The 13,768-nt window shown below is 39.6% G+C and overlaps 1 protein-coding gene across 1 annotated transcript; it reads left to right on the plus strand.

Moving 5' to 3' along the window:
* Positions 1 to 3,482: 3,482 nt before the first annotated feature.
* NHLRC1 (NHL repeat containing E3 ubiquitin protein ligase 1) lies at positions 3,483 to 8,583 on the plus strand. Its single transcript, XM_077810584.1, has one exon. It carries the CDS (start codon positions 3,572 to 3,574, stop codon positions 4,772 to 4,774), a length of 1,203 nt encoding a protein of 400 aa, XP_077666710.1. The 5' UTR covers positions 3,483 to 3,571; the 3' UTR covers positions 4,775 to 8,583.
* The last annotated feature ends 5,185 nt before the right edge of the window (positions 8,584 to 13,768 follow it).

A 13,768-nucleotide genomic window follows, 5' to 3' on the forward strand; every position in this document is an offset into this window, starting at 1 on the left:
GTTCGTCTCCTGTATTATTTCAAATAATTAAAATTAAAAAGTCTCTCTCTATATAGCTTTCTTTGCTATTGGCAACTACACACAAGTTGTTTTTCTTCAGATATTTCTTAGAAAGGTACTTCAGATATCTCTGGGAAAATGGCACCTCTGAAGTTACAGCAATTTTGCTCTTGCGTCTCTCAATGGTCACCACACCTCCACCCAGATTACCAGCTTTTCCATTCACTTTGATTTGTTCCTGCAAGAACTGCTCGAAGTCGGCTGCGTCCATGATTCCATCTTCGATGGGATGGGTGCAGTCCAGAGTGTGTGTGTGTGTGTATAAAAAGAAATGACCATGACCGTTCTCCATAGCTACCAATATTGTCTGTCTGTCTGGAGCTTTGCAGTCCCATCCCAAGTGTTCATAGTTCCAGCCCATGTCCTAGGAGCTATACAGTGCTGACAGCTACAGCTTTTGAAAAGTTTTTTTTTTTGTTTTTGTAATTCTGAGCTCCTGCCACTAGTGACTGCTGCATAGAAGAGGCAGGAGGCTGCTTGACGGCTGCTGTCTTTTTCTCCCTACCTCTGTTGCTATGTGCTGTGCAGAGTAGAGACTGGCTAGCAGAGAGCAAAGCAGAATATTCAGCAGCAGCCATCACTGGATGAGGGGGACACAGTCAACTATAGATCTCCAAGAGGGGTAAGGAAAGTGACTCAATTGAGAGGAGAGCAGAAGACACCGGGAGTAGATGCCCCTTGAAATTTTCTATAACTGTGATATTCTTCCCCCTCAATACAACAATTATGAATCCGGGAGTCCGGCCACAGGAAGAAGGGTTGTATGGGGAATGTGGATTGTGGGCCCTAATGGATACCCTTCTGCGGTTTGGATAAGCATATGAGCTTTAGGATATTTATCTGAACTCAAACCTTTGAGGGTCTCCCGTCGCTAGTTTATAGACACTATTACAACTTTGCAAAAGGGAATTTTAGTTTTGAGTCCCTAATAATAGATTTTTTAAAGTAACCTAAAATTCACTAGGATGCTGACACAATCTAATGTTGGTTCTCAGACCCCTTTCCTTCTCCATCCTGCATTACCGTATGCGGAGAAGAGTCTCTGAAACCAAAGCTGATTTACAGTATTACAACCTGACGTTTAAAGGGTGCGATCGGTAAGGCCTTCCTCAGGGGTCACACTCCGGCAGCTTCAAAGGCCTTTTCCCCTTTCAAGGGTGTTTTGGGGTTTTGGTAAGTCTTTGGGCCGTGAAGTCTTGTCAGATGTTTTCCTCTCACCTACTCCATAACATGAATCTGAGGCACAGCAGTTTTCCTTCTGGTTGCTGCCCCTTCCTGTTAGCAGCTCTCCTTGTTAAGCTTGCTTCCTCCAGCTGAAGTTGGCTTTGCAGGCATGTTTGTTTGGTAGGGATTGAACCCAGAGGAGCTCATTAGCTTTCTCCTGATTGGGATGGGGGCATGCCCCTTCACCCAGGGGTTATGAACATTAGAGTTGGAAGTAGAAGCAATGTCTTGTATCAAGTGTGTGTGTCTCTTGCTCATAATTTTTTTTTTTTTGAGGCAGGTATAGTTAAAATAGTTGTTTTAAAATATTGAGATTATCCAGTTTAAAAGATTTAGCTGTGCATTCATATCGCATTGAAGTGTATTTGTATCCACATCCGATCAGTGATCTGCAAACACGGTCTTAGACATCCACAGATTAGCAGAGCTTTAGAAATATATGTCAATTTTCCTCCATTTCTGTTTGTGGCAAGCTTTTGATGTTCATTGCAAACATTGTATTCAAAGAGCTGCAGACTCAGGTCTGATGCTTTCAGGATATTTGTAGTTGTAGCCAGTAGTGAGTGATCACTTTAATGAAACTTTAAGGTTTTTGTTGTTGTTTTTTAACCATTGAAGTTGGTGGTGACAGGGTAGAGAGCAAAGTAGGACCCCCTACTGGCTGGCTATATAAATACTGCTCTTCTAGCATCCCAGTCCGTTTCTTTGTTTGCAAGAGAGTCTGTCTTCTCAGAAAAATAAACCAACTACAGAGGATCAACAATGTGCTTTGAAGAAAAATAAACAACAAGGATCAAGAGAAAAGTAACTCTCAAAAAGCAACCTCCAAGCACTGAGGTGAGGCAGGCAAGTGAGTGTCCTCCTGCAGTATATTTTCAGAGAAGAAGTTGAAGGAAGTTCTTTCTCATCTCCAATAATACTATCTCTGTGCGATTCTTACTCCTGGGCCATGAGATACTCAAGGGATATTTGAAAATGAAAGTAAAGCTGAAGTGAGCAGCAGTAATAAGGCTAAGGCCAACAGTGTGAACAGGGAGGTTTTAAAAAATACAAAAAGGAGCAAGTTACTCCTTAAAAGCCCAGGGTTGGACCTAACATTCAAGTTTTCCAAAAAAAAGACGTTAATTGGACAAAATCAATACAAAGAATGTAAGAGACATCCCTAAATAAAAATCAACACTTTGTGGGCATGGGGGAAGTTTGATCCCATCTATCTTGGAAACAAGTTCTGGAACATGATGAGTCTGAAACGGCATTCCCAGGAGGCTGAATCCAAGTAATAATACTTTTGTAAAGGCACCCAGAGTGCATGATGTAGCCATTTCACCTACCTCTGTAATAGAAACATACCTGAGGCAGGCAGCGGTGGCTGCGTTGCTCCTGACTGAGTGAAGTTTGACTTGGCCTCTAGTTGCAGGTCAGCCAGGTAATAGCAATGAGAAATGCAATCAGACATCCTATTAGACATGGTTCTCTTGGTCATAGCATTGTTCAGTAAAATAATGTTAAAAGGAACAGGTAGGTAGACTTTCTAATTGCTTTAGTCCACTTCCAGCAGAACCCCAAGGACCCTTTAACTTTCTTTGAGCATGTGGAGAAGGGCCTCCCCGGATGGGCAATGTGGGTGTGGGAGGAATGTTAACAGCAGGAGGTCAGAACAGGAAACCTTTGTGACCTAGTCTAACTTCCCAGCCCATCTCTAGTAGCAGGATAAGAGGTGGAAGAAACCAGTGGTCTGAACCGCCTCTCTAACAGATTAAACTCCTGCTCTTGCCTGGGCTCCTGAAAATGATAAACGCGGCCCTGTTCACTCATTGCATCCTGAATAACTACCCCTCAATTGCCCACTACCCCCTTCCTCTTCCTTCCTCCTGCTTTTGTGTGGTTTATTGGACTTTAATCATGTATTGACTCTCGAAAACTGATGTGGACTATGAAACCACTCTTGCTATGCTAAATTACCATGATTTAAATGATATGAGTCTGGATTTATAGTTTACAGTTTAGATATATGTTCATTCCAAATGAAATTAAACAAAATATTTGAGGGAAAAAGTGAAGATAACAGTAAGAAAATATTAAAATATATTTTGGTGAGCCCATTGCATTTTCCCAAGTTTCCTTTAGAGGGCAGGAGACTACAGTAAATGCTTTGAAACGGAACATACCATCAGCATTTATGGAAAGGCCTCTGATGTAACACAGTCCTGTGACTGTCCAATGTGACCAGATGGCAGCGTCACATCGCTAGCACAGTATAATCAACAATCCTCTTAAAGCTGCAACTATGTCTGCCACGGCCCCTGATAGAATGCAGATTATGACCGAACTGGTGAAGGAAACTGAGGTCAGTCTACTTGAATGCAAAGTGTGTTTTGAAAAATATAGCCAGAAGAAGAAACACAGGCCGAGGAACTTGCCCTGTGGACATGTTATGTGCTTGGAGTGTGTATTCTCTCTAGCACACCCAAGGAATTTTAGGTTGGAGTGCCCTTTCTGTCGAAGAGCTTGCAAATCCTCAGAGACAAGTGACTGCTTACCATTGCTGCACCTGATAGAGATCTTAAGCCCTGCAACTAATATTTCTTTAGCTTCAAGAACAACAACTGGGACTGGCAATGAAGCAGCTGTATCAGCATCTCTAGGCTTAACGTTCAACCTTTCTTTCGGAGGCTGGGGGACGCTGATCGATCCAACTGGGATTGCAATGTGTCGAGGGTCTGACTGTGTAGTAGTGGCACACGATGGCAAGAAAAGGATTAAGCTGTTTAGCTTGAGTGGAAGCTGTATACAACAGTTTGGGGAAAGAGGAGATGCAGGCAATGATATTAAATACCCACTTGACGTGACAGTAACATTGGACGGCCACGTGGTTGTCACGGACAGCGGCGATCGCTCTGTGAAAGTGTTTGATTTTAACGGAATAGGCAAGCTAGTTATCAGGGAATCCTTTTGTTTACCATGGGGTTTGGATACCACCCCAGAGAATGACGTTATCCTGTCTGATCCAGAGGCAGGTGCTCTTTCTCGGTTGACAGCCAATTTTAAAAAAGGAGAACTAAAGAAAGTTCAGAAGATCCAGTCTAACTTATGCAACCCAAGAGAGGTGGCAGTTTCTCAGACTTCTGGTATTATCGCTGTAATAGAGCACCTGATAGCTAAGGGACCAAACTACAGCAGCACAAGAGTGAAGATATTCAGTGCTGACATGAAACTCATTGGCCAGATGGATAGCTTTGGTCTAAACCTAGTGTTTCCCTCCAAAATATATGCCACTGCTGTGGCCTTCGACAGAGAGGGACACATAATAGTAGCAGATGCCTATAACCAAGTTGTATTGTGCTTAGGAAAACCTGAGGAATTTCCTGTCTTAAGGCCCATAATTACCCAAGGGCTTTCTTATCCTGTGGCATTGACTTACACAGCAAGCAATTCTCTGATTGTCTTAGACAGTGGTGATCATTCAGTTAAAGTATATACTGCTAGCTGAATTGTTTTGGATTACTAATTTCATTCCATTTCAGATTTTAAAAGAAGTCATGATGGTTTTATCAGATGCATGTGTGGGTTTTTTCTGCCATGATTTTGTGTGAAACGTACCATTTTTATGGACATGCTGTATGGTGTTTGACATTTGCTCATCAATTCTGACTCCTAAGTATGTGTGAGAGACAACATGCGTATTCTAAATAGCACTAGACAAAGAGACCTCAACCAGATGACCTGGCATTTTTTCTAAACCATTATACGATTATTACTTTTTTTTTTTCCTTAAAATGAACAATAGTCTTGTGTTAGATAATGGAAGATCCTAGATCAATTGTGAAACAGAGAATGACTTGCACCTTTTGGTTATCTTGATTGAAGTCTAGCTTACACAGTGTTTTTTTGATAAGGTGAGAGAATCTCACGAGAAAGAAGCAGCAATTTTCAGAAATTCTATTAGAAGGGAGACTCTCTAGCTCAGAGGACTAGTAACTGTAAGTGAAATGTTTTAGTTCCAAAGGTTACTTTAATCCAATTGAGGTCAGTAGTGACAAAATACTTATCTCGTTCAGTGGTCAGTTTGAAATGAGTTGTGTGGTCAAAGTGTAGTTTCTCCACATTACAAAAACCACCATGAAGACGGCTATTATGAAAGGCCAATGACTGAATGGGCCTAGAGACTGATCCACCATCTCATTCCTAGAGGTAGGCCTATCAGAAGAGTTAAGACATAGTGGTGGTGCAGTGTTTGGAAGCTTGTACTATCTGGGCCATACATTTTCTTTAGAGAATTATTTTGTGGTAGTCAGGTTTCCATCGTGCACCGCTTCTTCATTAACACTAACTTCACTTTGAAAAATAAAGTTCTAAAATTTGTAACAAAGACACTGTCTTACGGTTTGACCACAGTTATGCATTTTTGTGTGTGCCAGGCTTGTATTTATTATTTATAGTTTCTTACACTAACCTCATCACTGTAGTTTGAGTGCTTGCATTAAGAGTGCCTAGCTGTGTAATGATAGTGATATAAAAGTCAGCTTCTCCACATGGATATAGACAGTGATTTGGGTAGTAGCAGTGATGAGCAGAACTCCAATGGCTCAAAGGTCTAGGCAGTTATCTGGTCAAAAACTTGTTTGCAGCTCTGCAAACTGAATTGGGCATCTTACAGAAACAAACCTTCATGAGATTTCTGGTACTTTGTGCTTCTGGGTGGCCTTTCTAATTAAATATTAGCACTTCTGCTTCCAGACCCAACCAGAACTAAGTGTAGATGTGGTGAGAAGGGATGGAGGAGGTGAACCTCATTTTTTCCCCTCAAGTTTCAAAAAAGATTTTGGGTCAGTTCTTATTTTATCCAAGACAATCTGGCTGCATCTTGTCACTGGTTCTGTTGCTTCACTGGATAGCAAAAATTGAAGAGATAATGCTATGACTTAAATAGGGATTATAATATTACTTTAGTTGGACTCTTCACTGAATCTATTTGGATTTCTCTGCTGCTAAAAAGAGGCTGTTTGATAGCTTTGAATTATTAAGTAGTTTGACAGTGACGGCAGTTTTGATACAAGTGTAAATGCTTTGTAAGGTAGATAGAGGTAGGCTGAAATTATATATACCTCTTATTTTCCTTTATTTTTATTTGGCCTCACAGACTCAATAAGATATTCTGTACTTCCACATGCCCTGAACCAAAGCCCTTTCAAGTCAGAGGGAGTCTTTCCATGAAGTTTAGTGGGCTCTTGATCAGGCTTTTAGAGCATATAATTACTACATAATATTATACCCCTACCATAATTGACAGATCCTTATTTTAAACAGGACAGGGGCACTTTCAGCACCTCATTTCAGATTCAATGTATCTTTGTACCTGTCTTGTATTAAAATGTTTGAAAGTGATAGAATACCGTTAAATAAGCTATTTTCAAAAAGTTTTACTGATTAGTGACATACCAGGACATTAATAATTGTGGGTTTGGAAAGCAACATGAAGTTTCTGCACTTATTTATTATGGGTTTGTTATTTTACTTCAGTATATTCATTTTTCTTTGGTATCACTAGATCTGTTGTAGAGTAACTTTATATATTAGAGATTTTATGGATCTGGTTTGTAGATCTTTTCCATCTCCACCCGCCACACACTAAGGCAGTGGTTTCCAAACTGTGGGATGTGCCTCCCTCGGGGGGCGCAGAGGAATGTTCGGTGGGGCATGTTGGAGGGCTCAGGCTAGCCCCACAGTGGGTGGGGATGGAGTGCCCCCCAGCCCAGCTCCGGCCCCAGCTGCAGCTCCACTCCATCCCCAGCCCAGCTCTGCCCTCATTCCTTCTCCGCCCCCCAGAAGAGCTCCTCTGCTGAGCCAACAGCACAGTAATGGGGGCGCGGACAGATTCCGTTACTGGTAAGGTGGGCCATGACAGGTAAAGTTTGGGCACCACTGCAATAACGGGTCTGAGGGTGACAAGGTTTGGATTCTCTGTAAGAAGAATTCTGCTGGCCACAACAGGATTCCTCTGTGGGTCAGGACACTCATGCAGGGAGCGCTTTACTTCTCTGAGTAGGAAAAAGAACCTCTTTACCTGCTGCCAGCAAAAGCTTACTATTAACTATGGTGTCTGGGGGGGGATACCAAACTGATTTGATAGAGGAGAGAGAGAGGGCACAGTCTTCCTCTTCCTTCAGGGAATTGATGTACTTCTAAATGCATAGGGAAGGGTACCTTAGAAGTATGTGAATTAATAAAGTGTTAAAAGTAAAGTTTAGGGTGCTAGACATTCAGGCTGCGATCCGTCATCTGGCTTGTCCTTTCAACCAACATAACCCCTTCCCACACCCACCTTCCCCAAACCCCACCCTGTTGTGCACCACAGAGAGTCAGCACAACAGAGAGTCAGAGTTTGTCCTTACTCTTTTTAACTTACGGATGAACAACCTTGGGACCACCTAGAGCCACAAAGGTAACTAGCCAAGAGCTGAAATACTGAACTTAATTTTTAAATAAATTCACGCCATTTTAAAATCCAAGCACAAAAACACAAATTATCCTTGTTCTGTATTTCTCTTTTGATAGATAATAGAAATAGCTTGATGTTTGAGTTCACAAACAAACAAACTGCTTTTGTTCCCAACCTGCAGTAGTAGGAAGATGGTGGCTGGAGCAGAAGGATCTATTCTAGAATGCTGCAGGCTACACTGACTTTTGCTTGTGTCAAATGTGTGTTCTTTCGTTGAATGATGCATTATATTTTGTGTTTGTTATGAATCTCATTGCTATGCCTTGTAAAACACTGGGCAGAGAAACCATTTAAAATTCTGTCTTCAGTTATTAAGGGTGGGTGCCTAAAATATAGGCACCCAAATAAGTGTCCTGTCCTATGAAAGTGCTGACTACGTGAAGCTCCCACTGACTTATGAAACTGCATAAATATGGATTTAGGTGACCAACTTTAGGCACCCACGTTTGGAACTTTTGGCCTGAGTTATTGGGTGGTGGTGCAGCCATATGACTGCAGTACATTTTGCTCCTCCTGTTTGCTCTTTTATTCTTTGTAAATGTGTGCTAAAACTTAATCAATAAAACACTATTTTTTGGGGGAGGGAATCCTCTGTGTTGTTAGAATTTTGTTCCATTTGTTAGAAAAAATGCAGGAATAAGCAGAAATTATTTTCAGTAACTAAATATATCCTGAGATTAGGTGTTAGTAATGTAGGTAATAAACTGAAATGCCCTAAATTTTGTTTCTCATGTGTTTTCCTTTTTCTTTATACATAGAGCAGAACTATTACATGCATATTTTATATATGTCTTCCACTGGTTTAAAAGAAGAGACAATAACGATGGTTGTTTTACAAAGGCCTGATGATCAAATACTGGTCCCATTGATTGAAGTCAGTTCGAGTTTTAACACAGACTTCAAGAGGATAGACATTTGGCTCTGAGGGAGAGGAATGGCAATGGACAAGAATTCAAATTCAGAGGTCATGGTTCCATCTGGCCTTAAATCTATGAATTATTTATTCTTGGGTACAAAATTCCAGTGATCCACTTATTACAAAATTGCTTGTTTGATTATATAGATGTGATAGTTCTTTGCAGATGGCCTTCTTTGCATTACATGTTTCAAAAGTAACTTTTACTATAGACATTTCACTCTTCTTCTATTATTACATCTTTATAATTTCCTCAAAATAGATTCTGATAAATATGCAGCGTATAATATATTGTCTTACTATCATCTGACTACCCTCTGCTTAAAATTCTTTAGTTCTAATTTTCCATAGTTGAAAGGGACAACTATATTTAGGTCCAAAATTTATAAAAGAGATAAATAAAGGTCTCATGGCTAGAAATATTTTCATTATTTAAAAATGTTTAATGAAAACAGATTTTGTATTTTCACAATACATTACATTGTAGAGGCAAAGCTAACAAGGTGGTGGTGTGGGTTGTTTTTGAATACTTCATTTTTCTTGAAGGATTATTTATATGTAGAGGGTGTGCAGCTCTAGGGGTGCTTACTTTGTCCAAAAACTTCAAGTCCTACACATTTATTATTACAAATACTAAGTTGAAATTGATTGATAATTCTCTTATTACTGCCTGGGAAGGGCCATATTCTAGCTGTGAAGTCACACCTGCTCAAAAGTGGGCTGTCCAACTTCCAAAATTCAATATTAATCTAAAGGACAGAGCCCTTATCTTGTCAATTTTCCAAACTGAAATACTTCATGCCTTAAGAATGTTTTCCCTTTAATGGCACTTGGGCTGTGCTTTGAATTGATATTGGCTCCCCTTGTGCTTAAGCAATGAACATCTATTCACTAAATCTTTCACTCCTCTTCACCTTAAATCAGTTCTCCTCTCTTCCACCCCCAAAATAATTTAAAAAAAGGAATTTGCCCACCAGAAAGTAGTTTCACAGCAGTACATCCCTTTAGAGTGCATTCCAATTTGTAAAGACTTTGCAGACTGGGAGAGTACATTGGCTCCAATTATCTAAAAATGTAACATGTAGAAGGGTATTAATTCACATGATTAAAGCATTTCCACCAGTGAATACCAAAGGAATTAATAATGACAAGATCATTAGTGAAATGTCAAAGCTCCTTAAAAACAGTAAGGCAGTTTCCAGACAAAAAGATAAGTAACCACAAAATCTTCCTCCCTTTTTTAAGACATGAATCATGGAGCTGGGAAATCAGGGTTCTAGTCTCAAAGACTCTCCTGTGTAACTTTGGGATAAACTCTGTGCCTGTAATTTGGGGCTCATAATATTTACCTCCCTGCTTATCGCACAGGGATGAAGAATTAATGTATTAATATTTATAAAGCTCTGAGATTAAAGCATGGAAAATGGTATAAAGTGCACTGCATCATCCACTTACTTTATACTGCTTACCTTGGATAACTCTGAAACCATCCATAAAAACTAGGATTGTGTTTTATTGAGAGAGCTCTCTATTGAAACCTATATTTTTGTTACCAATGTCACTTAACTCAAAGGTTGGAAATATAATACATTGTTGAAGTAGCTGGTGCCCTATGATGATGGAAAAATCTAGAATTGATAATTATTCCTTCTAACTTGTATTTTACCAAATTAGTGTGTGATGGAGGGGGGTGAGGGACTACTTTGTTCTTTGAAATACCATATTTCAAGTTTAAAGGTTTGTAATCGTAATTTTGTGTGTGGAATTTTCATACACTGTAGGCTGTGGTGTGGATACAATTGTTAGACTGTTTAGGCTCTAGCAGTGAAAACCTGGGCTGAGAGTCCTTGGTGGCAGAAAGTTTGCTCAAAGGGGTACTGAAGAGGGAATAAACATAGACACAGAGGACATGAACCTACATCCTTTTTTGACAAGCATAAACCAAACAAGGTATGTTTTAAGGATGCACCTAAAATTGGCATTTCTGAAACTCCTCCAGCCAAATATTTTACTGCCACAAACTGTAAACATACCAGAGTGTATGTTTATATGCAGCTATAACATGAGATCAGGACTCAAAATAAAACCAAATAGAAGTTGCACAGTGTGTGTGTTAGACGAATGCACAGGATCTATCTACATGGGAACCAAAGATCTGAAATTATAGGGAGTGGGAATTCTGCCACTACATTTGTTTGGAAACAAATTGTTAGAGTATGTGGTTCACAAAGGACTGGACAAAGTTTTGTTTATTTTATTTTAAATACAAGCAATGGTTGTAATTAAAGAGTCTGGGAGAAATAACCAACAAACCAACTTTTAGAAAGACATTCCATGTGCTGGGACACATTAAGTCTAAGGTTGTATAAAGTAGATGAAACCACGGTTTACCCAATGATACAGTTGTATAACATGGGATATATAATTTAACCCAATGACTCCTCCATGGAGCTCAGTAATGTGTGGTTGAAGCAGAAACTGCAGAAGGGAAGTCTTGTATTGTACGACAATACATAAATCCAAGAAGGAATCTGCATAGTAACCTAAGATGAAGTACGATATCTTGAAACAAGCCTAAGAGATCTAAGGAAAGATGTTGGAGAGGTAAAAGATTAGGGAAAGATTATTTTAAATCTCTGTAAGAAAATGTTTCCTAAATCACAAGCTCTTTTGCTAACTGTACTCCAATTTGCATTAATTTTACAACATTGTTTTGTAGAGCTGAGATGTTACTAAAAAGATTTTTAACTCTTTACAGTAATTTGTCTAAGTGGGGGCTTGAGCCCATGTTCTGTTAAATATTCCTTCTTGATTCTGCCTTCTGTATTTATATAAATACTCCTTAGTATCCCAAATGGGACTACCCACATATATAAATACTCCAGGATTGGACTTTTAGATACACTGAAATCGCACGATTCTCACTGCAGAGGTCAAGCTTTAGAATTTAAGAGTTTTGGGACAGTTACTTCTATCCTTACATGCCTAATCTGCTGTGCACATTTATGGCATGTTATAATTTATTGTAACATTCAACAAAAAATTTTCACCAAACACACAATTTATTTTTCATTATGTATTTCCCCCTTTTACCATAACAAACCCTTGGATAGGTCACAGTAGCCCACCCAGCCCTAAGGTGGATCAGTAGAATATCTTCACTTTTGGATGTGTAGTTGCTCAGCAACCAACAGATGGGGACTAGATGGACTCAATTGCAGTCAGTGCAAGATAAATACCAGGCCGGCTCTTGCAAATTCTGAAGAGGAGGAGAATAGAAGGGCCTATTATTGGGTCGGGGGGAGTGGGTGGTTTAGGATACTTTCTGTGCAAGAATAACTGTGCAAGGTCTGGTTATTGTGTAGAGCATAGGACTTGTGTTTAAGGCTGCTAGACATTTTGATTTTATCTAATCTCAGATTCATGAACATCCAACTAGCAGTTGCAACAGTTCAGAGCAATTTTATCATTTTTAATATAGAAGAGTAATATTAAAGTTACTCCAGAGAGACATGACCCTCTAATTTTAATGAGTTGAACATTTTTGTGTGCACTTAGGTAGGGCCTGATCCAACCCATTAAAGTTCCTGGGACTCTTTCCATTGACTTCAATGGACATTAGCTCAGGACCCCACTTACTTTTTAACAAAGGGAATCCCCTCCCCCTCTTCTGCTACTATTCAAGCCAAGGATTTATTCAGCTTGTTTGGATGGAATCTTTTGATGAATGACTTTAATTATCTCTTCCAAGCAACATAGTTGCATTTATCCACTGCATTGTATAGGGATATACAATTTTGCATATGATACAAAGAGGGAAACCTATTTGTATGCACAGTTGAGAAGTAATTTTATAAGGCGCAATTGTGGCCAGCGAGTCTGGCTGTCACCTCAGGCAGGCTCTGCAGAGCCACAATAGCCCCACTGCCCTCCTTATGCAGTTGGGCAAGAGGGGGCAGAATGGGCAGGGCAGAACCTTGGCTCCATCTGCAACCAGGTTTCAACCTGGCATAGTTTACTCTTTCTCTGTAGCAGACAGGAACACAAGAGGGAGATTGTGACGGAGTTTAAAGGGTTAATAAAAATCTTGTACTAATTTTTGAAAAGGCTAGTTTCATTTACTGTATCACAAAGAATGGATATTTTATCGATTTCTTGTCTACCCCTGTAGAGCAGAAACTATATCTCTATAGCTGAACATAAGGGTTTCTGAATGTTAAATATACTTGATGTGATATTTTACTGCTAACTCTATAGTCTGTTAGACTGCATGCTCTTCAGGGAAAGGATTGTCTTTACATATTTTGAACAGTGCTAAGGAAATTATCTGCACTAAGCAAACGTATATATAATAACTGTATTGATGTACCAGACAGTATTTGTAAGCTGGCCTGCTGCTTTCTGTTCCCAAGAGCCATGGGGCTCTCAATTCAGGATTCACGTTCACAATAGAACTGCAGGGATCTGTTCAGTCATACTTGCATACCAGACATTCTTTATAGTAATGATGAAGAAAGTGAGGGCCTTCTGGGGTGGGGAATAATGGAAGAGTTGTCCTTTACAGTGTTTGCTGGGGCCTGCCCTGCTGATCTACATTGTGATAATGTCAGGAACAGACTGGGGCAGTTAATTTTTTCTTAGGGATGAGCAACTAATTTCTCTATTGTTAGGTGGTGCAACTAAGTACTACAAATGAGTAAACACTAAAATTAATATGGTTATTGGGAAAATCTCAAAAGAAGAAAATGAATATTTGATCCTATTTTAAAAGTTGAACTACTATTTATATTAACAGTATATATCCAATATTAGTAAATCTGAGGCCTGCGATTCAGTATTTTTATTTTGTTCTCATCACAGTGCTTACTTTTTATGTTTTCACTTTTCTTCCTTTCTACCTACCATACACCTATCACAGTGGTAAATGAGCATCTTGATCATTTATTAAAGTGAACCCAAGAAAATCTGCCTCTCTTTCTCCCCCCATACTGTAGGGTGTGTGTGTAATGTTTGAGGTTTTTTGGTGGAATTATTGAAGGAAGACTAGGTCTTTTGATTTTGTAATACCA

The sequence above is a fragment of the Eretmochelys imbricata genome, chromosome 2, assembly GCF_965152235.1.
Source record: "Eretmochelys imbricata isolate rEreImb1 chromosome 2, rEreImb1.hap1, whole genome shotgun sequence".
NCBI lineage: Eukaryota > Metazoa > Chordata > Testudines > Cheloniidae > Eretmochelys > Eretmochelys imbricata.